The following is a 25,375-nucleotide window of genomic DNA, read 5'->3' as shown; positions in this document are numbered from 1 at the left end:
CATGTATGCACCATGTCTCATCAGGGCTTGTGTTACATGGGCCTAGGTGGGACGGTGTTCAGTTATGGTTGATTTGGTGAATTGGCAGTGATGCATCATTCTGGTACCTGTAGTGCATTGCATGTGCATGTCCATATATGCCCAAGATGGTATGGCTTGTCAGTGGTACCACTCATGTCTTTTGTTGTTGATGTGAGTCATGGGCAATCAACCAGGCAAGCCGTTGATGGTCCTGCATTTGCCTGGTGGCTGTGGGACATGTATCGGTGCCAAGTAACCCCCCTCCCTCCGGCTTGTGACCCATGCAGCAATGTGTGTGTGGATGTACATTTACTCACCTAACATCCAGGACCTCAGTCCCCCATAATGCGCCATATATGCTGACAGGGTGCTGTTCCATAGGACCATGGAATCGTGTGTTGATCCTGGGAAGCGGGCACAGCAGTGAGTGATGTTGAACTCTGCATTAAAGGTCATCTGGAAGTTGAGTGAATGGTAGTGCTTGCGGTTCCTGTACACCTCTTCTGTGGCGTGGGGGGCCACAAGCTCTACATGTGTGCAGTTGAAAGCTGCCAACACATTGGGCATGCCCGCAAGTGCATGAAAGCGGGCCTTTGTGGTGTTCACCTGTGTGTGGGTGGGTGGGAGAGCAAAGTGCTGGGCCACATGGCGCAGCAGGGCATCCAGGACCTGCACCAGCACTCTGTAGAAAGCAGGTTATGATCTGCCATGCAGCTCAGTCACAGAGTGCTGGAATGTGCCTGTGGCAAGGAAGTGCAGGACTAACAGCAACTTCAGCAGGTGTGGTATGGCTGTCCGGATGCCTATAATACTCCCAATGTCATCCTGGATGAGCTCCACCAGTTCAAGGATAGTTTCCCTGTTTAGACTGTACAGGGTGTGTATCCGGCTGTCTGCCAGGGCCCAGGGTGTTGCCCTTGGGCTGGGAATCATGCATGCCTCTGTGTAGCCACTTGCATGGCATTATTCCTCATCATAATCCATCTCATCCTCCTCCACTGCCTGTCCTTCTGTTGCCACTGATGGCGCTCCAGCTCATACCGCTGCACTCCAGCGTGCAGCACCTCCAGGTCCATTGCTACAACTATAAGTGGCAGCATGGTTGTGCTGGTCAGTGTGTCTGGTGTGGTCCATTTGAGCACTGGCTGTGCTTATTGGGTGCACCAGGGTGCATTGGGTGCACTTGTGGCCTGTTCTTCCCCACCTGGGCCTGTTTTCGACCTGGTCGCTGTGCCGATGCCTCCGGCATGGACTATTTTTTTTATGTCAGTGTTTCCAGCAAATCCATTCTCGTGATAACGCCTTATTTCCGTCGTGCTGGTATTTCCGGCATGTGTGCTGGCATGTATTTTCCTGGTTGGCTTCTGTCCCTTAAATATGAGGTCAATCTCAGCTAACTTTCAAGATGCCGGAATTAACCCTGACGATGAGATGGCATTACATCAGCTGTAAGTGTTGCCATCCTAATTTGGGATTTTCTTTTGAACAGATCAATTGGAATCCAGTTAGATAATTTATCCCTAATGAAACTTTTGCTAGAGAATAAGGGGGACCTCAGACTCGCCCTGATCTCAATATCAAATAAACAAAGGCCTGGGGTACTCCTCTTCAAGACAACGTCTCTTGATTCTCCTTGCCTTTACAGAGATGAAAAGTTGTCCTCCAAGACCTCTGTGTTGACTTAACTCCCAGTCGGGGGGAGGGGGGGGGCGGGGATTGTCCTTCACACATCAGGTCACCAATTATCAGGACGATTTTACATCCAAGATCTGGGGGCAATGGCTAAATCCTGCCAGGCTCTAGTTCTTGTATCCCCGCCCTTTTCTTTCCTCTACCAAATCCCAACATGGCTGTATGGCTACTTTCACATAGGCAGTTGTTCTCCCCCATTCCCCTGCTCCCTCCAGCCTTCCTTCCTGACATTCTGGGTTAGATATTGTTCCCCTTGCATTCCTTATCAAACTACGTACAGTTTGATACTGTAGTATTGGTCTTGTTTTCCTGTGATTTGATGCTTTAGCCAAATGATGAGTATGAACATATATTTACACATTTGCTGTGGCGAGATTCATAATCTTTGTAGTTACGCCTCATCCATTAGGACGTTCAAGTCAGGCAAATTGCTTTATGGAGGGCAGGGTGCAACACTTCAAAGTTGACCAAAGACTGCCTGATTGACCTACCATCCCAGGTGTGATCACGAATGGCGCCAAACTCAACTCCATCCCATTCCTGGCTAATGTTAGCTGGTACAGCTCAAGGTACAGGGGGGGTCATGTTCACTTTCGACCCTGAAATCCACTTTAAATCTCTCAGCCATGTTCCAGTATTCCAACTCTATGAAACAGTAGTCGATGAAAGATTCTCCTTGATGGACCTCAAATGTAAAGGTGGCCATGGAATCATCTGGGCACCTACCATTAAGGGCATTTATCTTGCGTGAGAGGACCCAGCTCCTCATTAGCAAGCTTGGCTTGTTACACTTCACTTATCCCAGAGTGCAGCACATGAGAGGAACACCCCTCAGAATGGTAGTCCGGTCAGTGAAGTATGTGTCTACATGTTGATATTGCTCTGCCTATATTATTGGCATGGACATTTGTGTTGGAGATATTTTTCTGGTCTCATTTAAGAGGCGGCACCTGTTCAGGTGCATAAATTGATCTCTCAAGTTTGTAGGCACTACTTCCTCACAAATCAAATTAAAATAGGTGCAGATTATTTTCTGTCATGAATTGTCCCTTTCTGAGCGACTATTTTACTGGTAAAAGTGAAGCTCTTTAAAGGAAGCATTCAGTCATTTTGTGCCCCACGATTCGTAGAAGTGATAAATCAGTGAAGGAAGAATCAGAGCTACTCTGTGCAGGTGAGATTGTCACATGTTGTTATTGTAGGTGTTTATATGGAGGCGACCCTGAACAGTGGGGCCCTTGCATAATGCACTTGGAACCCAAGAAGTAAGTCTTCCCGGAGGTAATCCAGTATTTGATGGGAAGACTCAACATTTGTTCACAGTCCCTTGATTTGCAAGGCATAGATGTGTCAGCAATTCGGTCATTCTCTAGTCTCTACTGTCCTGGGACTGGTACTCCTCTATTTTGGAGTTGATTTGTGACTGGGAAGCTCAGCCATTCTCCAACTCTGTTATAACGCCTTTCTGAACCACTCCTGCTGTTCCATAGTGGGCAACATTCCCCTCTGCACATCTGTTGTTCACAGTTCCTGATATTCCAAAGGAGATGTGCGACAGGACCACACAACCTTCCCTGGCCCTCACAAATCTGTTTCACTGCCTGCTTCTCCATGGTGGCTTTGTCATGTAGACTCCCATCCTTCTACACAGCTTCTGGTAGTTCATGACCAATTTTCCTCACTAGCACACAATCCCTGTGCGGAATTCTAGTTTATAAAAGCCACTGATATGTTCTGTTGTATGTATTCATATGGCGTGATACTGCTTCTTCTCAGCTGGATAGGATTCCAAAGTGTACTTTTAGTAGAGCACTATTTATTAATGATTACTAGCACATGAAGATTGTTATTGACCTTCTCTCAACCAATCGGAATGTTCAGAGCACAGCCAATATCTACTAGTATTGACTATATACTGAACATTCTCACTTCAAAAGTAGACCGGGAAAGCACAATGCAATTTCCAGGTAAGGTTTTTTTTCCTTTCTGGAGGGCTTTTGTTCTATTTAACACACCAGAGACTAAGCTAATACATGGAAATATGCTTTCCCTGTCTTATAGATAAACCATCATGCCCAATTCATGCTCATGTTACACCCACTCCAGTTTAACTAAGTTTGCAATTAAAATACAACTTATGAAGACAACCTTGCTATTTAAACACTACCAATTAAAACCGCATTTAATTTACTAAAGCAGTTTGTCGATTTACTTCACTCACTATTAGTCACTTTTTTACTTCATCACCAGATCTCCAAAGCATGTAGTGCTGCTTCCACTATGTGCTAAAACCCTTCTGTACCTCATGAGGAGTCCTTATTGATTGGGATAATGATCCTTCCCCAACTTTTGGCTCGATACAAAGCATCTGGCCATAACTTGGGTTTGGGTCATTACCCCCTCCATCCAAGGGCTATATTATTCTGGCGGTGTAACCATTCAGCTGGATTCCTTCTGAGCTTCACCAGACGTGTCACTTGCTACCCCATCAATTCTGCAGAACTCTTTCATGTGTCTGACTTAGGAGAGTTGAATGGCTCATTTCATTGTTCTGTTGCTTAGCCCACAGGAAAGTAAATGGACACCAACTATACATCTAAGGTGCTGTGCAAGTGCATTTCGATCGCTCCAACCATGTTTAGTTTCTGAACGGTGAGTCTGCCGTCCCCCTCCAATGTAAAAGCTTCTGTCCACATCTTTGCTAACCTCTGAAATGGGATAATGTCTCTTTACAATAGAAGCTAAGTATGAGATTTTGCAAAACAGGACTTTAATAGCGCATTGTCAAATTATTGGAAATGTCCTATGGCCCACGTGTTGGTGGGTTTTACAAACCGAAGATCACCAACCCATTATTTTCTTTGTATTTTACAAAAATACTGTGTAGATGTGTGCAGGAGAAACATTTGTTTTGTTATGTTAATAGCAAAATGGCAGTGTAAAAGCCTGGGATTTTTTTCTTACTCCCCTCTACTAGGGACGGAGCCATGGCCTTTCTATTTTGTGAATGGATTCCTGAACTTTAATGTGGTGTTTGTGTTGGCGCTATGCGCCCTGCCGCTAGCGTCTCTCATGGAGTGTCTTCTGCAGAGGTTCAGTGGTAAGTTGGTTTTAATAATGTAAAGAAATTGAAACTGTAAACACTATTTCTGATGCTTGTTAATCTGCTTAGAATCACATGCTGTGCATAGTCCGACATCCAGTGGTCACTGCGGAGCATTGCATTTTGTTTTTCGTAGTCGAAAAGGCGACGTCAACGAGGCGTGTCTGTAACACTATCCCTATAGTGACGTGCACCCACAACCCCTCACGCGTCGAGGTCCCTCAGATTGTTTTTTTCCACCCAGTTATTGGTCGCCTTTATGCGGAGCTCCTCGAGAGACATTGGGAAATCATTTCCTCGACCCTTGGTTGTTTATTATTATTAACTATAACACATAGATCCCTCCCTCGACGTAGCTGCCAAGCTGTTCTCTGCCAAGCAAGATCGTCGACGGGGGGACGAGCGCAGGAGATCCTTCGGCGCTGCCGAACACGTGGCCGGGCCTCGCCGGCCTAACACAGTAGGGAGAGTGGGGTTGTTGGTCATTTCTTTGTTAACACTCTGAGAATGCCTTTCTCTTTCCCCTCCCTCTCTTTCGAGGTCATAATCACATTTCATGCCCTCAGCTATGGAGAGGACGCCCTTTTAGGTTTTGCCCGCGTTGCAAGGGCAAGTTTACCTGGAAGGACAAGCACAAACTGTGTAACCGTTGCTTGCCCCTCGATCACAAAGTAATGCATTGTCATATCGGGCACCGTTACCAGTGGAGTTGGTCCCAAGGCGCTCTGGCGGATCTATAAACAAGAAGGGGCGGGGTTGGGTTAGTCCGAAGAGGGAGTAGGAGAGTGAGTGAGGTGGTGTGCTGTTGGTGGCTTCAGCTCGGTATACACCGTGAGGGTAAATGGGTTCACTCGTGGCCCTCGAGCACCTTTCTAGAGTGTGCTTGTTTGCGTGTAGATCTTAGGATAGTTTCTATGTTTTGTCAATATGCCTGCCGGAATGGCCTCGGGTCAATCAGAGTGCACTTTACAGGAGAACAAAATGGCAGATTGGAGCTTATCTGCTCAACAAACAGGTCATGGTTCCAATGTGTAGCTGTGCTTAGTCCGAGTGTGCGTGGGAGAACATTTGCAAGAACTGGCCCATGTGGAGGAGGACCTGGTTACATTGCTGATATTTTCTAAAGGGTCTCATCTTCAGTAGATCTTTTAGGAATTTTACTTTTTTTATTCAAGCGAAAACATATGCACACAAGCGAAATATAACCTTCCAAATGTTTAATTCTGATGGTACTTTGACAAAGCACAAAAGAAAATTCAATATTCTCATTAAGCTCTGTATTTCCTTGTTTACGTTGCTTTTTTTTTGCTGTTTTTTTTTAACTTATATTTGTTAAAACGTAATAAAACTGATTAAAAATAAAATTGTAATAAGTAACTACTTCTAATATTTAACTGTTTTGTATAATCTTTAGTCTGGAGTTGCTGTAAACTAGTATGTTGGGCCTATGTTTTCTCCTTGTCCAACCTTTTTTTAAGTCTTCGTCTCTCTTTACATCTTTAAGTTCAGAATTTGGGCCGTCCTTTCTGGCTAACATTGGCGCCGATGTATATCTGGATGTTGATTTTCTTTACCCGACCGCACAAGGAAGAGCGATTCCTGTTCCCCATATACCCCCTTATCTGTCTGTGTGGGGCCGTGGGGCTGTCTGCCCTACAGGTATGTCTTTATCTGCTCAAATACTCAATACTGTGTCCAGCTGGTGTGTGTGATGAAGCAGTTTACCTGGGAGAATCTTAGTTCCACTCTTGCCTGGGTCATCACATTTTAGGATCTGTTTTCTATGTCCCATGGTATTCAAATGATACAGATGTTAACCTCCATACCACAGTTGTAGGTATTATCACCCTTGAAAGGATGTAATGTTGCATCTGCTGCTCATCTGTTTAGCAACCTGACCTTTAAGTTACACATGTGTTTTTGCAACAGGTGGTCAACTCTTTGACGATGATTGGTATGCATGGAAGTGAGCCTGGTGGATGTGGCGCCGTCTTTTAGTTGTTTATGCTACTTCGCAACAAAATTACAAAAACGACTTTCGATCACTTTTGTAAAAAATAGTTCCAGATATTTAATCTATTCAAAAAGCAGAATGCATATCCAGATATTTGTCATGGCAATGTGAGCCAATGCATTTCGGAAAGCACCATATATCTTGAATTCAGTTTGATACCATTCCCACCAGATCCCAAAATGCCCGTGATCATTACTAAATACAAGCAGTGATTTCCACACAAGGAGATAAAGGAACATTGATGTCAATATGTATAAGTACATAACAATAGGGTAGTTTAGTCCGCAAACCGAACAGGGATGGAGAAATTCAAAAAGCAAAATAAGGGCAGGTCAGGAAATGTAGAGAAACATATTCCCACTGCAAGTAACAAACTGTGCCACAAAATGGAATAATGTTTACCTGGTAGCTTCCTAAAAAAGGAATCTGTGTAGGAAATAATGGAACTAATGGAGCTGTATTAGGAAAAATCGGGGGAGGGACTGGGCGCAGTAACATCAATGCCAGAGTCAGCTAAACTGAAATTGTATTTACCTGGAACTTCATGGCGATGGATTCTCCACCTGTAAGTGATCCTGTACCTTTCAGGTAAAAGGTAAGTGTATAAGGAAATTGGATTGCCCTATTCTCATATATATGTTGGAAGAATTATAGAAAGTATCCCCCCATCCTGTCGCCTGGACAAATGTTGCGTTATGGCATGCAGATTACTGCGGATCTCGCGAGTCGCTAAGGAAAGGACTCTAAATGGGAATGATGACTGGCGTTGCTAGGCGACACGTGTCGCGTCCCATGGCTCCATGGAAATGGACGCACAAGATGCCAGCCATCTTGTGGTTGGAGTGTTCGCATGAAAGGTAATGCTAAATAAATGCCAACATTCTGAGGTTGGTATAACATGGCAAATATGCAGTTGTGTGTACATAGTTGATCGCGCGGGTTGCCGTGTTGGACAAGTGACTGCGGTCTTGATTGGGACCAAAATCTTTAAATAGGTAAAAACACAGGGTAGCTCTATTCTGTGCCTCAGTGTAGGTGCCTACAAGGTGACCCACGAAGGCTTGCAAGCTGGCACAAGGGAGCAAGCGTGGGTGTAAACATCTTGTGGGGGGCAGTGTAAAAGCTCAGTCTGTATTGGGCATTTTCTGATCAAATGTAACACATTGAGTTAATTTCTTCATTGATTCATCTGAGGACATAGCATCTTGGAGGTCAATCAAGTAGGTTTCACGCTGGTCTAGTCTGAGATGCACATTTTCATGTGTATGTTTGATAATGGTCTCCACTATTTGGAATCTTATTTGGCTAATGTTATGGGATTTTTCAATCCAGTGTCTTGCGACTGCACCGTTGATGTTTTTATTTCTTATGCACAACCTGTGCTTGTTCCATCGTGTTTTATCTTTCATTGTGCCACATTGGGACATGGTATTATAAACTGAATTCAAGATATATGACTCTTTGCCTTGATGACGGAATTATTTCCGAAATGCGTAGCCTCGCATTGCCATGACAAATATCTGGCTATGCACATTGCTTTTTGAATAGATTGAATATCGAACTGTTTTTTACAAAAGTGTTGTGCCTGGCTAGGTCAGGTGTACCCTCCCGAGACCCCTCCTCACCTCCTTCTTCCGATGAGCTATCTCGGGTCTCTGATGTTTCCTTTCGCCTGGTCTTCTTGACTTCCTTGGTCTTCTTGGTCTTCTTCTCTTCCTTATTGTGCAAATAGGGTAAAAGCTTCCTTGCACCAAAAAACCGTGCTTGAAGAGTCCTCTATTGATGACACAAGTCCATAGAAAATGAAGACTGAAGATGAAGTCCTTAAAGCTCAAAATATGGAAGTCCATCTTCTTCTTCTCCCTGATAGTAACTTCCTTTGGAGGATTGTGCTGGATCCAGATAATATAAGTGTTGGGTTGGGGTCTGAATGTTCATAAAGACGACCAAATCCCAGCAGAGCAATATAAGGACCAGTCGTAGCAAGATGGAAGGGACGGATTGGAAGGTCAGAGAAGTAAGCTCCCATCCGAAGACAATGAATTAGAATACTCAGAGAAAGGGAAAGAAAGACAAAGACAGTCAGCGAGGCAAGCGAGGCAAGCAGAAATACAGAGGGAACCACCAGAGTGACAGAAAGGATAGTCAGAAAGAGGCAGTGATTAACATTAAGCCGAGTTGGAAACGGAAAGTTAGAGAGGCGGCTCACGCCCGGGAAACGAGAGACCATACCTGCCAAGAGAGCGCTGGTACAAGCCTGCGCCGGAATGCCGGGTGAAACGCAGAGAAAGTGGAGAAACGAAGGACACAGGTGGGAGAGGCCGTATAGGAAGGTAGGATTTCCCAGCTAAGAAACTAGAACAAAGGCAATCCGAACAGCGAGAGAAAACAAAGAGGAACTGCAAGGCGCAGCAGCAGGTAACCGGGGAAGAACGGATACAAAGCACTGTGCGTATGGCGCAGTACGTGGTTATAGTAACGCTGAGCGGCCATCTTTGGTGAGGACTAGTCCGTGACTGCAGTCTTGTTTCTCAGGAATACACTGTCTTGTATCATGTGTTTCTGATGTTTGTTAATCTGCTTAGAATCACATGCTGTGCATAGGTCCGACATCCAGTGGTCACTGCGGAGTATTGCATTTTGTTTTTCGTAGTCGAAAAGGGGACGTCGACAAGGCGTGTCTGTAACACTATCCCTATAGTGACGTGCGTTGTACCCACAATCCCTCATGCGTCGAGGTCCCTCAGATTGTTTTTTTCCGCCCAGCTACTGGTCGCCTTTATGCGGAGCTCCTCGAGAGACATTGCCAAATAGTTTCTTCGACCTTTGGTCGTTTGTTATTAATATCAATAACGTACATCCCTCCCTCGACGCAGAGCCGTTTTCCCGCCGAGCAAGATCTTCGATGGAAGGACGAGCGGAGGAGATCCTTCGGCGCTGCCGAACACGTGGCCTGGCCTCACCAGCCATAGACACTAGGGAGAGTGGGGCTTTGTGGTCTTTTCTTTAAGAATGCCTTTCTCTTTCCCCTCCCTCTCTTTCGAGGTCGTAGTCACACCTATTACCCTCAGCTATGGAGAGGACGCCATTTAGGTTTTGCCCGCTTTGCAAGGGTAAATATACCTGGAAGGATAAGCACAAACGGTGCAACCGTTGCTTACCCCTCGATCACCAGGAGGACGGCTGTGCGGCATGTAAATTACTAAAGCCCAAAAAAGGACCGCAGGGTCAAAAGGTGGGTGGCCTACGCCATGTCTAGGCCTGACTCCTCGCCCGCTGCCGCCGCCGCCGAGTGTGACGAGGACAGTGACTACACAGCCCCCGTAACGGAGGCTGTAGACCTCTCAAAGGAGTGTTCACGCTCCTCGTCGACAAAAAGAGATCGAAAGTCGTTTTTGTAACTTTGTTGCGAAGTAGCATAAACAGCCAATAGAACATATGTGCAGATTTTTCAGAAGAGCACACTGAGCTCACCACAAATTAGGAAGTCTTCCTAGTTCTCTTTTTGGAACTTGTCATACCTTGGTGCCTATGCCTCCGTGGTATGCCCCGATACAATACTTTGTGAATCTGAAAATAAGTACTACGTAATTAGATAGAATAAGTGGTGCCCACTATCATCTCTCCACAGTTTGCCCACTTTTAGTTGCCCATGTGTCATTCATAACTCAAGGCTACTTAAGACTTTTCGTATGCATTTTGTGTTTGAAAAATCTATTATGTCAAGAATGTAAATATCTAAATTATGCATAATGTTTCCTCCAAGGATGTTATTTATTTTATAAAAGTGTAATGTATCAATATTGACTGCCAAGTACGTGAGTTTTCTGCATGTGATTTGGTCCTAACGCCACACATGGTGCGGTGCCATACTAGCCAGGAAAGGTACGTAATGGAAAGTGAGGGGCAACCACAAGTATTTTCGACTAGCTCAGAGATAATTAACATGATTAATATATGAATGTGATGATGGAGCTACCTCGCCTCATTGTCCTTTCCCCGGCAGGTGAGGACCGGTGCCAGTGGTTGAAGTCTGCATTATGAGTAAATCGATTGGCTTTACTGTTTCCAGTTTCTCAATAAATGTGATTTTAAGCAAAGTTTCTCTTCTTCTGTTCAGTGTTCAACTATTTTGGCCATGCTCCTACGTTGCTTCAAAATGCAGCGTATTTATTTCGGTCCAAGGTGTGCCAGGCCCTTATCCAAAAGAAAAGACACCTGAAAATGATTCATTCTTTCCCTATTTAACTGATGAAGCAGACCCCTTTCTAATAAAATGTGAATTGTATTGTTTGTTTATTTGCAATCATCCATTTGGTAAGGTGACTTCTGTGAGAAACCTGAAGGTGTCTCCCTGTCTAGTCCCCGGGGATCTGTCATCCAGGTGGCCAGGACACGGCCATCGCTTTTGGATCCAGTTCCTGTGGGTGGACCAGTGCGGGAGGATCACCTGGATGGGGGGACCTTGGGGAGGTAGGAGTGGGACACCGGCAGGTGAGATGCGGCATCCGCTAAACACCTTTTACCCATCCTACCATGTAGGATATTCCAAAACACGCCCCCTCCCCTCTTTTCTGACACAAACAATTTCGCACAATACGATACACAACGACTAACACCAGAGCTGTTTAGCTGATGTGTCCCAATACAAGGGTCAGCCAAAGTCAGGCAATTGATCAGAATCACACATGCCTGACGACCCTTTCCCTTCCCCTCAGGGATAAAAGGTAGAGCAGGACAACACACTATGAGCAAGGCAGACCGCACGACATGAGGGCTAACTTAGCATGGCAGTTCAAGAGAAGGAGAAAGACTGCGCAAGTCGAGAGGATACCAAGGGGAGAAGTGACCCTGCCCTTATCGACAGAGACCCGTGAAGCCTCAAGAGAAGGAATTGTAAAACCGCGAACAATAGCCAGCATGTGTTGCAGCAGATGTCAACGGTACCCGGGCGCCTCCTCCGCTGACAGCCAAGCCGAGGAGAGACACATGGCCCAATGGTACTGGCCTTGACTTTACAGACAAGAAAGCGAAGCAGTTCATCACAGCCGGTGAGTCGAGGGGAGAGTCGATAAAGAAACCAAATTGTGTTGAACGAAAGTAACAAGTGTCTAATTGAACTTTGAATGAATAAAGAACTATTGATATAAGGAAAGGGGAAAGCCAGCATAACAATCAAACACCATGTGGGTGTTCACTTGTGAAATGCTAGGTGATTACCCTGCTGTTGAACTACAGTAACCAGAAGGCCTTAGGAAAAGATGGAAGGGGGTCAAAGTGGTCATACGGGGGTCTTGTCAAATCCTGCATACAGTCGAAAGTCTTTGACCGGCCGATGATTGGGAAACGAATCCCACATGGTAAAAAGAGTGCACAAACAGTGTGTTGAAAAGGTTGGCAAGAGTGAACCCGGCAGAGGGACGCTAACAAGAGGGGATGAAATCTGAAGTCCCATGAACATTGTGTTGACAGGAGTGAACCCGGCGGAGGGATGCTAACAAGAAGGGAGGGACGAAATCTAAGTCCCATGCACATTGTTTTCACTGGAGTTAACCTTAAGGAGTGAGCCTGGTACCTGAAAAGGGGTCCGAACCCAAAGGAGGGAGATCCAGGTGTGGAAAGTCATCCGCCTAACTACCGTATGAAAAGAACTGTTCGAGGGGATTGGGTCCTATGACGTATTACATATATATGACATGTAATCACCACAGCTGTGCTGTTTCGGAAAATCGTCTGCGTCCTGCGTCGATGACATCGATACGCCGCTCTCGAAGACCTCCTCCAAAGGGACACCGTCACTGGATGTTAGAAGTAGGACGCACGACGCCCGTAGCCTCAGTTCCGTTTTTTTTCTGCGAACGTGTTCTCTTTGGAGATCTCGGAGCGCCTCGACTCTTTGGAGTTTCCGTTCTTTCTCGGTTCTTCGAACCTGTTCGTATTGTGAAGTATATTCTTCGTCTACCTCGTCTTCCACCCCGCGTCCAGGCTTTAAGAAGTGCGGGGACTGTGGGTCCAAGATGTCGGTCACGGACTCGCACAACGCCTGCCTCTGGTGCCTCGGGGAGGCCCATGACACGCATGACTGTGTCGACTGCCAGTCGCTCACGTCCAAAGCCTTGCGGGAGCGCAAGAGGAAGTTGTCGGTAAGTAAGGTGTCCAAGCCATGGAAGTCGGGGTCTGCGGGGCTTTCGACGGACGATTTGAGGGGCGACTCTCTGCATCATCGTCGGAAGTCCAGTGGGTCTCGGTCCCGGAGTCGGTCCCGCCACTCCTCTGCCTCTTCGAGGCACTCCCGGAAGCGCTGTCATCGGTCGCCTTCCCCGTCCTCATTCAAGGACTCCGCCCGTCGGCGGGTCGCTTATCCCGCCAAGCATGCGACTCCTGAGGAATGGGTTTCCTTCGGGAAGAAAATGTTAGCGATTCTCGAATCGCAGGGCACTTGTCCATCCGCGCCTCTGAGTGGAGTCAGTCGTGAGACACTGCTCGCACGCCTTCGGGTCGTCGGCACGATTCGCGGGAGAGGTCCCACTCGGACAAGGGGAATCGTTCTCGTCATGCCCGGTCCTCGACGCGCTCGAGACCGTGTGCACCTGTGGTGTCTTCGAGGAAGACGTCGACGCCGGTGGCACCGAGGTCGTCGACGGACTCTTTCGAGGCCCCGCCTCCGAAGAAGTCATCCATGCCATTGGCGCGCAGGCTGTCGAGGGACACGCTCGGGGCTCCGGCCTCGAGGCCTGTGTCGACGCCATTGATGCTGTCGGCGCCGTGTTCAGAGTCCACGCCAATTCACTCGACGCCTTTCGAGACTGTTTCGACGGGGGTACCCCGGGGCTCGGTGGAACCCTCTAGAAAGGCTCTGGCCAAGGTCAAGCAATGACTTTGTTCCACATTCTGTGCCTTCTTACCGCCATCTTGAGTTTATTTCGGAGTTGGATGAGGGCTCTGATGGCATGGTTCCTGATACGGTGCCAGACGAGATTCTCTCGGGCCATAGCCAGATTGAGGACCTGCGGCAGTCGCTGCACGATGCCAGTGGGCTGGACACCTCTTCGAAGGTGGAGTTTTGTAGGCCTGAGCCTGGCACTCATGCCGACTCCTCATACCGGCGCCTTATGTATAGGGTCACCGAGTACTTGGGATGGTCTGCTCCCCCAGGGGATTTTCTTCAGGATGACCTTACGGATATCACGACCAAGGTCCACCAACTGACCCGGTATTGCCGTTCCATATGGCTCTACAGAGGAGGGTGGCGGCGGCTCGGACTGTTCCGGAGAGTCTACCGGCAGTGGGCAAGTCTTTGCCGCGAAAATACCACCCATCCAGTAGTGACCCCTGCTACTTGACCAGGCAACCCACTCCGGACAGTTTGGTGGTGTGGCGGCTACGGCCCCGGCAAAGCAGGCGTTGTATCCTACCATCCCTCCTGATAGGGACGACAAGCGTTTTGACAGCTGGGCGAAGAAAGTGTTTTCTTCAGGGGGTATGGTGCTTCAGGTGGCCAACTCCGATTGTGCCTTGTCACGTTTCACACACACTCTGTGAAACAGTGTTTCCTTAGCAGCTGAACATATTCCCGAAGGGGACGAACGGGATGGTTTCCTTGCCATGGTTCAGGATAGCAAGGATGCCATGTGTGAGGCCGTTCAGTCGGGTTTGGACATGGCAGATTGCGTCAGCCGGTCCATGGCGGCGAGCACTGTGATACGCAGGCTTGCGTGGTTGCAGAAGTCGGGGTTTGCTCCCGATGTGCAGGCCCGGCTCCTCAACATGCCCTTTGACCTGGAACTTCTTTTTGGCAGCAAGGCTGACGAGAGCCTTGAGAGGTTGCAGACCTCCAAAGCTGCAGCAAAGTCGTTGGGTGCTGCAGTTCGCCAACCACCGCCTTTTCGTCCTATTACTCGTTCTTTGGTAAAGCGAGAGGAGCTGCCAGTCAAAGGGGCCACCGTAGGAGTGCCAGAGGTGGAAAACAAGGTACTCGAGGTGCCAAGGCCGCTCAGGCTGTTGCCTCTTTGCCCTCAGGCAACGCTGCAGCCGCTTCAGCTCAGTCATGAGGCCATGTCCCATGGTTCGCCGGTTGGGGGAAGGCTGGCGCAGCATCTTGCAGAGTGGCATGCCATTACTTCAGATGTGTGGGTTCTGGAGATCATAACCCATGGCTACTGTCTTCCTTTCTGGCAGAGGCCTCAAGACAATCCACCGGGGAATCTCTTTGAAGAGTCCGGATCCGCTCCTTGCGCAGGAAATTCAATCCCTGCTGGAGAAAGGCGCCATAGAACTGGTGCCTGTAGCGGAGAGGAACAAGGGATGGTATTCCCTTATTTTTTGATTTCCAAGAAAGACGGAGGGTTGAGACCCATCATGGACTTGCACGGTTTGAACAAACTCCTCAGGAAGGACAAGTTCAAGATGGTTACTCTCTGAAGTCCTCCAGGCCCTTCAACTTCAGGACTGGTTGGTGTCTCTCGACCTCAAAGACACTTATTTTCATGTGCCGATACATCTAAAGCACAAGAAGTACCTGAGGTTCGCGGTTGGCGACTCGCACTTTCAGTTTCGGGTCCTACCGTTTGGATTGACCTCCGCCTCGAGGGTCTTCACCAAGCTCATGGTAGTGGTGGCAGCGCACCTCAGGAAAGGGGGGATTCACGTCTTCCCCTACCTGGACGATTGGTTGATCAGGGCGCGCTCTCCCGAGCAAGTCCTGGATCATTTGTCAGTCACCTGCCACTCCTGCCACAAGCTGGGCTTCTCCCTCAACTTAAAGTCGTCCCATTTGACACCAACTCAGAGGCTCCAGTACATCGGAGCTGTGCTCGACACGTCCCTGGGGCAGTGTTTCCCTCCCCAGGTGAGGGCTCATCACATTCAGCAGATGGTGCACAAGTTTCAGCTTGCCCAGAGTCTCCCAGCGTTCGAGTTCTTGAGATTGCTCGGCCTCATGGCATCCTGCATTCTTCTGGTGCCAGAGGGCCAAGTTGCGGATTAGATCTTTGCAATGGGCACTCAAGCTCCAGTGGTCTCAGTCCTCCGGCAGGTTGTCGGACCCTGTTCAGGTGCAGTCCTCCGTCGCCCAGGACCTTCTGTGGTGGGCCGTCAAAGACAATCTGATGAATGGGGACTTTTGGCTACCCTGGCCGGAGGTGACGATCGTGACGGACGCATCCCTCACGGGATGGGGAACTCATGCCAGCGAGTTGACAGTCAGCAGTTGTTGGTCTCCGTCGGAGACCAGACTCCATATCAATCTGTTGGAGCTGAGGGCCGTCAGGCTAGCCCTGAAGGCTTTTCTGCTGACTGTGCGAGGGAAGAATGTCCTGATCCTGAATGATAACACGGTGGCCATGCACTACCTCAACAAAAAGGGGGGGCACGGTCACTTCCTCTATACAGGGAGGCGATGCAGCTCTGGTTCTGGGCAATCCAGCAGGAAGTTTCGATCTCGGCATCTGGCCGGAGACGAAAACGAGATGGCAGACGCTCTGAGCAGGCAGAGCGCGATCTCTCACGAGTGGGAGTTGGCTCAGGAGATTCTCCTGGAGATCTTCGCCCTTTGTGGGACCCCTCAAGTGGATCTCTTCGCCTCCAGTGTCAACCGGAAGTGCAAGAGGTTCTGCTCGCTGGAATTTCCTCCAAAAGGAGCTTTAGGAGATGCGTTCGTGGTGGAGTGGTCATTCCCACTGCTGTACGCGTTTCCTCCAATCCCCGTCATCCCGCAAGTACTGCGGAGGTTACAGAGGTTCGGTTCCCGGATAATCCTCATTGCTCCGGCGTGGGCCCAGAGGACGTGGTACCCGGACCTTCTCGACTTGTCCATCTGCCCTCCACGTCGTCTTCCCTACCGAGACGATCTGCTCTCACGGGAGGGCAGTCAGGTTCTCTATCCAGAGGTCAGATCCCTCAACCTTCACGCTTGGTTTCTGAAAGGTTGAGGTATAAGGATTGGGACCTCCCAGAAGACGTGATGGAGGTGTTGCTCTCGGCCAAAAGGCCCGCAACTAAGTCCCTGTACCGTTGCCGTTGGCGTAAATTCTGCGACTGGTGCAGGGTTAAGAATGTGGATCCTTTTGCATGTGACATTCCCATGGTTCTGTCTTTTTTACTTTCTTTGGCCCACAGGGGCTTGCAAGTGGGTAACGTTAAAGGTTACCTGGTGGCGCTGTCCATATTTAAGCGCTCGTCTGAAGAGTGTTCCTATTTTGAAATTCCTTTAATTTCTCAGTTTCTGAAAGGGCTCACTAATGTGTTCCCTCCGTCACCTTTCCAGGTGCCCGTTTGGGATTTTAACCTTGTTCTCAAGTTTCTGATGGGTGCTCCGTTTGAGCCTTTGCATTCATGCCCTTTGAGACTGTTGACTCTTAAAACTGTATTTTTGGTTGCGTTCACTTCTGCTCGCAGAGTGAGTGAGTTACAGGCACTTTCAGTTAAGCTACCCTTCACTGTGTTTCATAAGGACAGGGTTGTCCTTAGAGTTCGTCCTTCCTTTCTTCCGAAGGTGGCATCGGAATTTCATTTAGGCCAGAAGGTTGTTCTTCCAGCGTTTTATCCTGGTAAGGAAGAGGAGTGGCTCCATAGGCTTGATCCTAGGAGAGCGTTAAGCTTTTATATTTCATGCATGTTTCCGGGTCAGAGTGGATGATCAACTCTTCATTGGTTACGCTGAAAAGCGTTTGGGACAAGCTGTGATGAAGCAGACTTTATCTCGCTGGATTATTCTGGCTATCTCTGAGTGTTACCGCTTGGCAGGTAAGGACCCACCGGTCGGCTTGCTGGCCCATTCTACCAGGGGTATGGCTGCCTCTCCTGCCCTACAGAGGGGTGTTCCTATTCGTAACATCTGTGATGCAGCCACCTGGGCTTCGGTACATACTTTTGTACGTCACTACTTCCTCGATTCCATCCGTGGGCAGGATCTGGCCTTTGGCAAGGCGGTCCTTTACTACGCAATTTGATTGGGCATTCTAAATTTCTGTTTTCTAAATTCTTTTCCCACCTCCTTGCATTGGTACTGCTTTGGGAGTCTGTCATAGATATGGAATACGTCGGAGGACCCAATCCCCTCGAAGAACAAGTTACTCTCTTACCTGGTAACGTTCTTTCGATGGGATGGTCCGACGACGTATTCCATATCGCTCTCTCCCTTCCCTCCCCGCTACAGAACTTCTTATGCAATTGAAGCTTACGTTTCCGCAAGACTTTGTGTGTCAGACTGGCGCCACACGTTCTGGGAAAAAACTACAACTGAGGCTACGGGCGTTGTGCGTCCTACTTATAACATCCAGTGACGTTGGCCGTCGGAGGAGGTCCTCGAGGGCGGCGTATCAACCTCATCGACACAGGACGCAGACGCCGAAGATTTTCTGAAGCAGCACAGCTGTGGTAATTACATGTCATAGATATGGAATACGTTGTCGGACTATCCCATTGAAAGAACGTTACCAGGTAAGAGAGTAACTTGTTCTTTAATTGAATTGTCGAGTAGAACTGTGAAGGGTCTGTGCCCAGAAGAGCGGGACCCCAGGATTGACGCCATCACCCAAAGCCATACGAAGAACAAAACTTTTGTGTTTGTTGAAACTATCAGGCCCTCGAGGGCAAGAGACTTTTTATTGAAAAGATACTTTAACCATCGAAGAACCCTATAGCTGGAGCGGAACTGTTGGCTCGTGTTGGGAAAGCTAGAGTGTGTGCTGTGCTCAGGAGACCCACTGTGTGCCGTGCTGAAAATGTGGGGAAGGTATACTCCTGCAATCACATCCTGATGTATTATTTGTGAACACTTCTTGCTTTATGTTACTTGGCATTTATATAGCGCCTTGTGTATCATTGGTATGATCTCAAAGCGCTGGTAGGTTGAACGCCCTCGGAAGTCCGCGAGGGAAAGGGTCATAAGGTGCGTGTGTGCACCGGCTATGTGTGCAGCTGATGTAGCAGTTGCGTGTTAACTGCTTCTTAGCGGTAGGTGAAGCGGTTGGGAGGTCAGGCATTTGTGTTCATTCTGGGGGGATGACTCCCAGAATGATTTGTGGCTGTGTTAGTCCTGAGGAGACGAATAAGCTGGCGGTGTGCTCAGCTTATGTTTAGTTAGGATGATGGGGAGTATGCGGCGGGGGTCAGTATGAGAACAGCTATACCGAATGTTTCATAGTATCGCTGTGTTCTAGATGAGTGTTGGTGTGTAGGAGAGAGTAAGCGCGGTGGTGTGATATGGCGGTTATCAGTTTTATGCTTGGGCTCGGGCTCTCCATCTGTACCATCTATTATTTACTCTGGCCATTCATTCTACTTCGTCAGATCATCCATTTCGTCTGTTGCAACCATTTGGTTATCAGTAAGGTGTAACACTATCGGTTCAATCCACTCCATCTGTTGCACCCACTCCATCTGTTGCACCCATTCCATCCGTTTAGTAGCCTCCATATGTTTCATCCACTCTACCTGTTCCATCACTCTACCTGATGTCATCCGCTCTACTTGTCCCATCCACTCTACTTGTCCCATCCACTCTACCTGTTCCGTCCACTCTACCTGTTCCGTCCACTCTACCTGTTCCGTCCACTCTACCTGTTCCGTCCACTCTACCTGTTCCGTCCACTCTACCTGTTCCGTCCACTCCATCTGTTCCATCCAATCATCTGTACCATCCATCCATCTGTTCCTTCCACTCTATCCGTTCCTTCCACTCTATCCGTTCCTTCCAGTCCAACTGCTCTATCCACTCCAACCATTCTATCCACTACATCCGTTTAGTAGCCTCCATATGTTTCATCCACTCTACCTGTTCCATCCTTTCCATTTGTTCCATCCACTCCACCTGTTCCATCCTTTCCATGTGTTCCATCCACTCCACCTGTTCCGTCTATTCCATCCTTTCCACCCACTCCATCCGTTCCGCCCACTCCATCCGTTCCGCCCATTCCATCCGTTTCATCAGGTCCATGTTTCGTTCCATCTGCCTGTTCCATCACTCTACCTGATTTCATCTGCTCTACTTGTCCCATCCACTCCATCTGTTTCATCCACTCCATCTGTTTCATCAACTCCATCGGTTTCATCCACTCCATCGGTTTCATCCACTCCATCGGTTTCATGCACTCCATCGGTTTCATGCACTCCATCGGTTTCATGCACTCCATCGGTTCCGCCCACTCCATCGGTTCCGCCCACTCCATCTGTTCCGCCCACTCCATCTGTTCCGCCCACTCCATCTGTTCCGCCCACTCCATCTGTTCCGCCCACTCCATCTGTTCCGCCCACTCCATCTGTTCCGCCCACTCCATCCGTTTCATCAGGTCCATATGTTTCGTTCCATCTGCCTGTTCCATCACTCTACCTGATTTCATCTGCTCTACTTGTCCCGTCCACTCCATCTGTTTCGTCCACTCCATCTGTTTCGTCCACTCCATCTGTTTCGTCCACTCCATCTGTTTCGTCCACTCCATCTGTTTCGTCCACTCCATCTGTTTCGTCCACTCCATCTGTTTCGTCCACTCCATCTGTTTCGTCCACTCCATCTGTTTCGTCCACTCCATCTGTTTCGTCCACTCCATCTGTTCCGTTCACTCCGTCTGTGCCACCGACTCCATCCGTTCAATCCAATCTTTCCGTGCCATTCACTCTATCCGCGCCATCCATTCTATTCTTTCCATCCACTCCGTCCGTTTCATCTTTTCAATGCGTTCCAAACCACTTAATCCGTTCCAATTCACTTCATTCGTTCCCATCCAGTTTATCCGTTCCATCAGCTTCTTCCGTTCCATCCGCTTCATCCTTTTCATCCGCTTCATTTGATTTGCCCACTTCATCTATTTCATTCGTATCATCCACTTCATACATTTCATCCACTTCATACGTTTCATCCGCTTCACCCGTTCTATTAAGTTTGTCCGTTTTAATTATATTAGTTTCTGCCTATTGTGGATGTTTGTTCTGATTGTGCTAAGAGTAGATTTTTTTATTTTTTTAAATTTTTTTTTTGGGAAGAGCCACGTTTTAAGTAATTTGTGGAACGACATGAGGTCTTTGGTGAGTCGTATGTGCGGCGGAAGTGAGTTCCTCAGTGTGGGGGCCAAGCTGAGAATGATGATCCACCTATCTTGACTGAGTTGGTGTTTGGTATCACCAGGAGGCGGGCTGAGCTTGATCTTAGAGTGCGCGATGGATGGTAAGGTTTTAGCTTGTCCTGAAGGTATTGGGGTCCAGTTTTATTTATTGCTCGGTGTGAGATGCATAGTGTTTTGAAGGTCACCCTTCGTCCAACTGGGAGCCAGTGGAGAGTTTTGAGAGCTGGGGAGGTGTGATCTCTTAGGCCAAGTGCTAGTAGTAATTTGGCTGTGGCATTTTGTGCTCTTTGTAGTTTAGTCAGGTGGTATGCTTGGATTCCGAGGTAGAGGTGGTTAGCATAGTCCAGTCTTGATATAATATAATATAATTTATTGTGACTTAGTTTACAGTGAAACTTTACACATTAAAATGTTACCTAAATGGGAACAAAATTATAATGAGAAAACCATCAGTAATTAACAAACATTGCATAAGAAATTACCACGAAAGACAATACATTAAATTCTCTAAATATACATTTCCTAAAAACCATATAAAACAACTTAATTTTAAGTTCACATTTACAATAGTTCAGGGACCAGATCTAACCACATCCTACCGTATGTTCTCCATTAAAAATTTCAGATGGAATATCAATCTAATTTCAGTGTTGTTACAGTTCCTGTATAAATAAATAGGGGCCTGTGTTAGCCAACAGCCCCTCGTGGGTTTCAGCGATGGCTATACATCAACAATCTACACTTCCTGGCTATCACGGAAACTTGGCTGCACCAAGCAGCAGGCCCAGCCTTATCCCTCGCCATCCCAGAAGGTTATTCAATACTAAGGAAAGACCGGGACACAGGCAAAGGAGGAGGAGTAGCCTTCATCGCCAAAACATCCCTTGGACTTAGATTAATCCCGCCGCCTAGCTTCCGATCTGCAGAACTTCTGTCAGCTAAGCTCCAACTCTCTGCCACACAAACCATACTATTACACCTCCTTTACAGACCTCCAGGCCCCATCACCACATTTGAGGAAGAGATATCTGACCTCTTGACCACCAACACCAAAACAGGATCTCAAATTATCCTTCTTGGCGACCTCAACCTCGGTCTCGGCGACCCAAACGATACCAATGCACTCTCCCTGGAAAGCACCATCTCCCAACTAGGGTTCAAGCTCAGAATCACAGACCCTACCCACAACAAAGGCAGGACCCTGGACTGGCTAGCGGATCTCAACTGCTCTACGACCATTACAAAAAACGAGCAAACTGCTTGGTCTGACCACCACGCCATCTCCTTCTCCATACAAGGGAATTCACAACCAAACTCTCCAACCCCTACCATCCCCCAAACCCTCACCAGAAACAACCGCAACATTACTTTACAAAACCTCTGCCCACTTATAGACAATATCTGTACCCCTACAAACTACGCCAACCTAGATGCAGAGAAACTCGCTGACCTCTACTACAAAATGTTAGAATCAGCAATAGACACCATCGCCCCACTCAAACTCACCAAAGCCAAACCGGCAGCTCATATGAACAAATGGTTCACACCAGAGCTAAAAATCCTCCGAAACTCCAAACGAGCCGCAGAAGCCACCTGGAGAAAAATGCCCAACCCCTCCAACAAAACTCAACTCTCGATAGCAGCCACCACCTACAAAACTGCTATCCTTAAGGCCAAAAAAGAGACATATGATAACAGAATTGAGAACGCCAAATCCAAAACAAAAGAGCTCTTCAATATCCTTAGGGAACTCGAATCCCCCCCCACTCTGGCTGAAACCTGCGTGAAAGATGCAGACTGGTGTGAGAGGATTCAAAAAGCCCTTGCAGACAAAATCACCTTGTTACAATCCAAAATCGAACAGAAAAAGCTCAGCCTATCCAAAAAAACAAACCACCCTCCGCCCACCACCCCCAAAACACCTACTTGCCCCCCCTTCTCCTTCTCACCAGTTTCCACTAAAGAAGTAGAAAGCATCATTAAGGGCCTCAAGCCCTCTAGATGCCAAGGGGACTCATGCCCAGCTCCCATCATCCAAGAAGGCGCCAACACTCTGGCCCCCTTCATAACAGCCCTCATCAATGCATCCTTCAAATCAAGCTCAGTGCCCAGTAGCCTCAAGGAGGCCTGGGTCATGCCACTTCTAAAAAAACCTAATCTAGACCCCAATAACCCAACTAATTACAGGCCAATCACCACCGTTCCCTACATCCTAAAGATCCTAGACAGAGTGGCCTACCTGCAAATACAGAAGCACCTGGAAGACAACAACCTCCTGGGTCTCAGACAATCCGGCTTCAGGCCAAGGCATGGAACAGAGTCAGCCCTACTGGACCTAAAAATCCAGATGGACGAGGCAAAGGACAAGGGTAATCTAGCCATTCTCCTACTGCTAGATCTATCAGCTGCCTTCGACCTCGTCGACCATCAGATCCTCACAGAACATCTGATGACCTCAGCGGCCTTCTCTAACCAGGCGACTGCCTGGATCCAGTCCTTCCTAACCAACCGAACCACCCGAGTCTTCTCCCCAGGGGCATCAGCACTCCCTGTCCCCATCACCTGCGGCGTTCCTCAAGGCTCGTGCGTCTCGCCGACCCTATACAATATCTTCACAAAGCTATTGTTTGACCGCCTAGATAATCTAGGTGTCACTTACACAAACTATGCTGACGATACCCAGGTTCTCATCACCCTATCAGGGTGCTACGACGAGGACTCCACCAAAATCAACAACCTTTATTTAGAGATCCAAGCCTGGATGGCAGAGCACGGCCTATGCCTCAACGATGAGAAAACTGAGCTCCTCATTGTCGGCTCCCAACCCCGGCTAAACAAACTAGACCCCTGTTACGCGTCCATCAACATAGACGGTAACCTAATCACAGTAGCCAAAGAAATTAAAACCCTTGGGGTTTATCTAGACTCTACTCTCTCGCTCAAAAGACAGGTGAACGCAACTGCCTCTTCAACCGCTTACACCAATAAGCTCATCAACGCCTGCAAACCTTTCCTATCACCTTCTAGCTGCATTACACTAGCCAGAGCGTTAGTGCTCTCAAAAATTGACTACTGCAACACCCTCTTTCTTGGCTCATCAGAACACAACCTGAACAAACTACAGGTACTTCAAAATAATGCCATCAGAGCAGCCCTCAGTATCCCACGAAACGCCCACATCTCCAGCTTCAGACAAGATGCTCACTGGCTCCCAGTACGAGACAGAATCTCCCTCAGATCCCTCGTCATCGTCCATAAATGCCGCTCTAACGACGCACCCAAATACCTGGCAGACAAGTTCCACAATCACACCTCAACTAGACCAACTAGAACTCCATACGCACACTGCCTCTCTGTTCCCAAATTCTCCCTAAAAAAAGCAGGCGGCGCCAGCTTCCCGGTCCTAGCTGCCAAACTATGGAATGCTTTGCCACCATACCTTAGAGCAGAACCCTCATTTTGGACTTTTAGAGCCAAAACAAAAACATGGCTCTCCAACAAAAATGCCGTTTAATGCACTTTCTCTCTGCTTGCCTCTGTTGACCACCTGTAACCCGGTCTACCAAGCCGTTGTTGTTTTTTCACAATCTGTACTGTATATTTTTGCCATGCTGTAACTGTTTTTAAGTCTCCGGCGCCCAGCTACCCCAGGGTTCGGTGCGCGGTACAAATAAATAAACTAAACTAAACTAAACTAAACTAAACTCCTCTTTATATCCGCCTAAATGGTTATATAAAGTCTTGTTTCCACCTTCAGCCAAACGTTGTACAGTGCCATCATGAGTCTTATACTGTTGGAGTTAATACAGTGATGCCAAAATAACTCCTCTTTAATGTAACCTTGGTTATGCACAAGCTGACCCAAGCCAAGGTTTATGGTACTTAACATTTTGTGACAATCAGTCAGTACATGTCTGGTCGTTTCTAGCTGATTCACTCCTTTGCATAACCGACAAATCCGTAATTCTGGGGGGATCATGTCTCTTCTGCCTGTTATCATTAAAGTAGGTAGTTGTTCTAGCCTTAGAAGTAATATGAATCGTCTAAGTCTCCTATCCGGGCATAAATTGAGATAGCTCTGCAGATTTTTATAGTTATACAACCTATACTGGACAAACTGATAGCTTTTCAGCTTCTGGAGATGAGCGTAATTCTCCAGCCAGTCCCAGAGCTCTATGCGTTTAACCAGAGCCCTTTGCATGTCTACAGTTACATTGCTCTCTCTTGTTTGCCACCCAATGGTCGTCAGGAATTTAGACATTTGCTCCTTCAAAGGGCACGGGGATTTATCCTTCGAGATCTCTAGGTAAACTGCCTTAAGTAGCCCATTTTTAGTCTCATCCCTCATTCTCAAATAGAGGAGGGCTCGCTTTTTTAGTACTATCGCTTTCAATGAGGTCAGCCCCAATTCCAGTCTTAATATTGCCATAGGGATTCCCGGTGGTAGGCCCAGAATAGCGCGCCAAAATTTCCCCTCAATCACCT

The 25,375-nt window shown here is 47.8% G+C and overlaps 1 protein-coding gene across 1 annotated transcript in view; it reads left to right on the top strand.

Annotated features, from left to right (window-relative positions):
• ALG9 (ALG9 alpha-1,2-mannosyltransferase) overlaps nucleotides 1–25,375 on the top strand; it is a 944,483-nt gene that overhangs the window by 290,641 nt on the left and 628,467 nt on the right. Inside the window, exons 9-10 of the mRNA XM_069614305.1 lie at nucleotides 4,691–4,813; nucleotides 6,321–6,475. Of these exons, the coding sequence (XP_069470406.1) occupies nucleotides 4,691–4,813; nucleotides 6,321–6,475 (278 nt within the window). The remainder of the gene's footprint in view (nucleotides 1–4,690; nucleotides 4,814–6,320; nucleotides 6,476–25,375) is intronic.

The sequence above is a fragment of the Ambystoma mexicanum genome, chromosome 9 (assembly GCF_040938575.1).
Source record: "Ambystoma mexicanum isolate Mex_15411 chromosome 9, UKY_AmexF1_1, whole genome shotgun sequence".
In the NCBI taxonomy this organism is placed as follows: Eukaryota; Metazoa; Chordata; class Amphibia; order Caudata; family Ambystomatidae; genus Ambystoma; species Ambystoma mexicanum.
The sequence above is the reverse complement of the archived record's forward strand: the minus strand, read 5'-3'. Positions and strand labels throughout refer to the sequence as shown.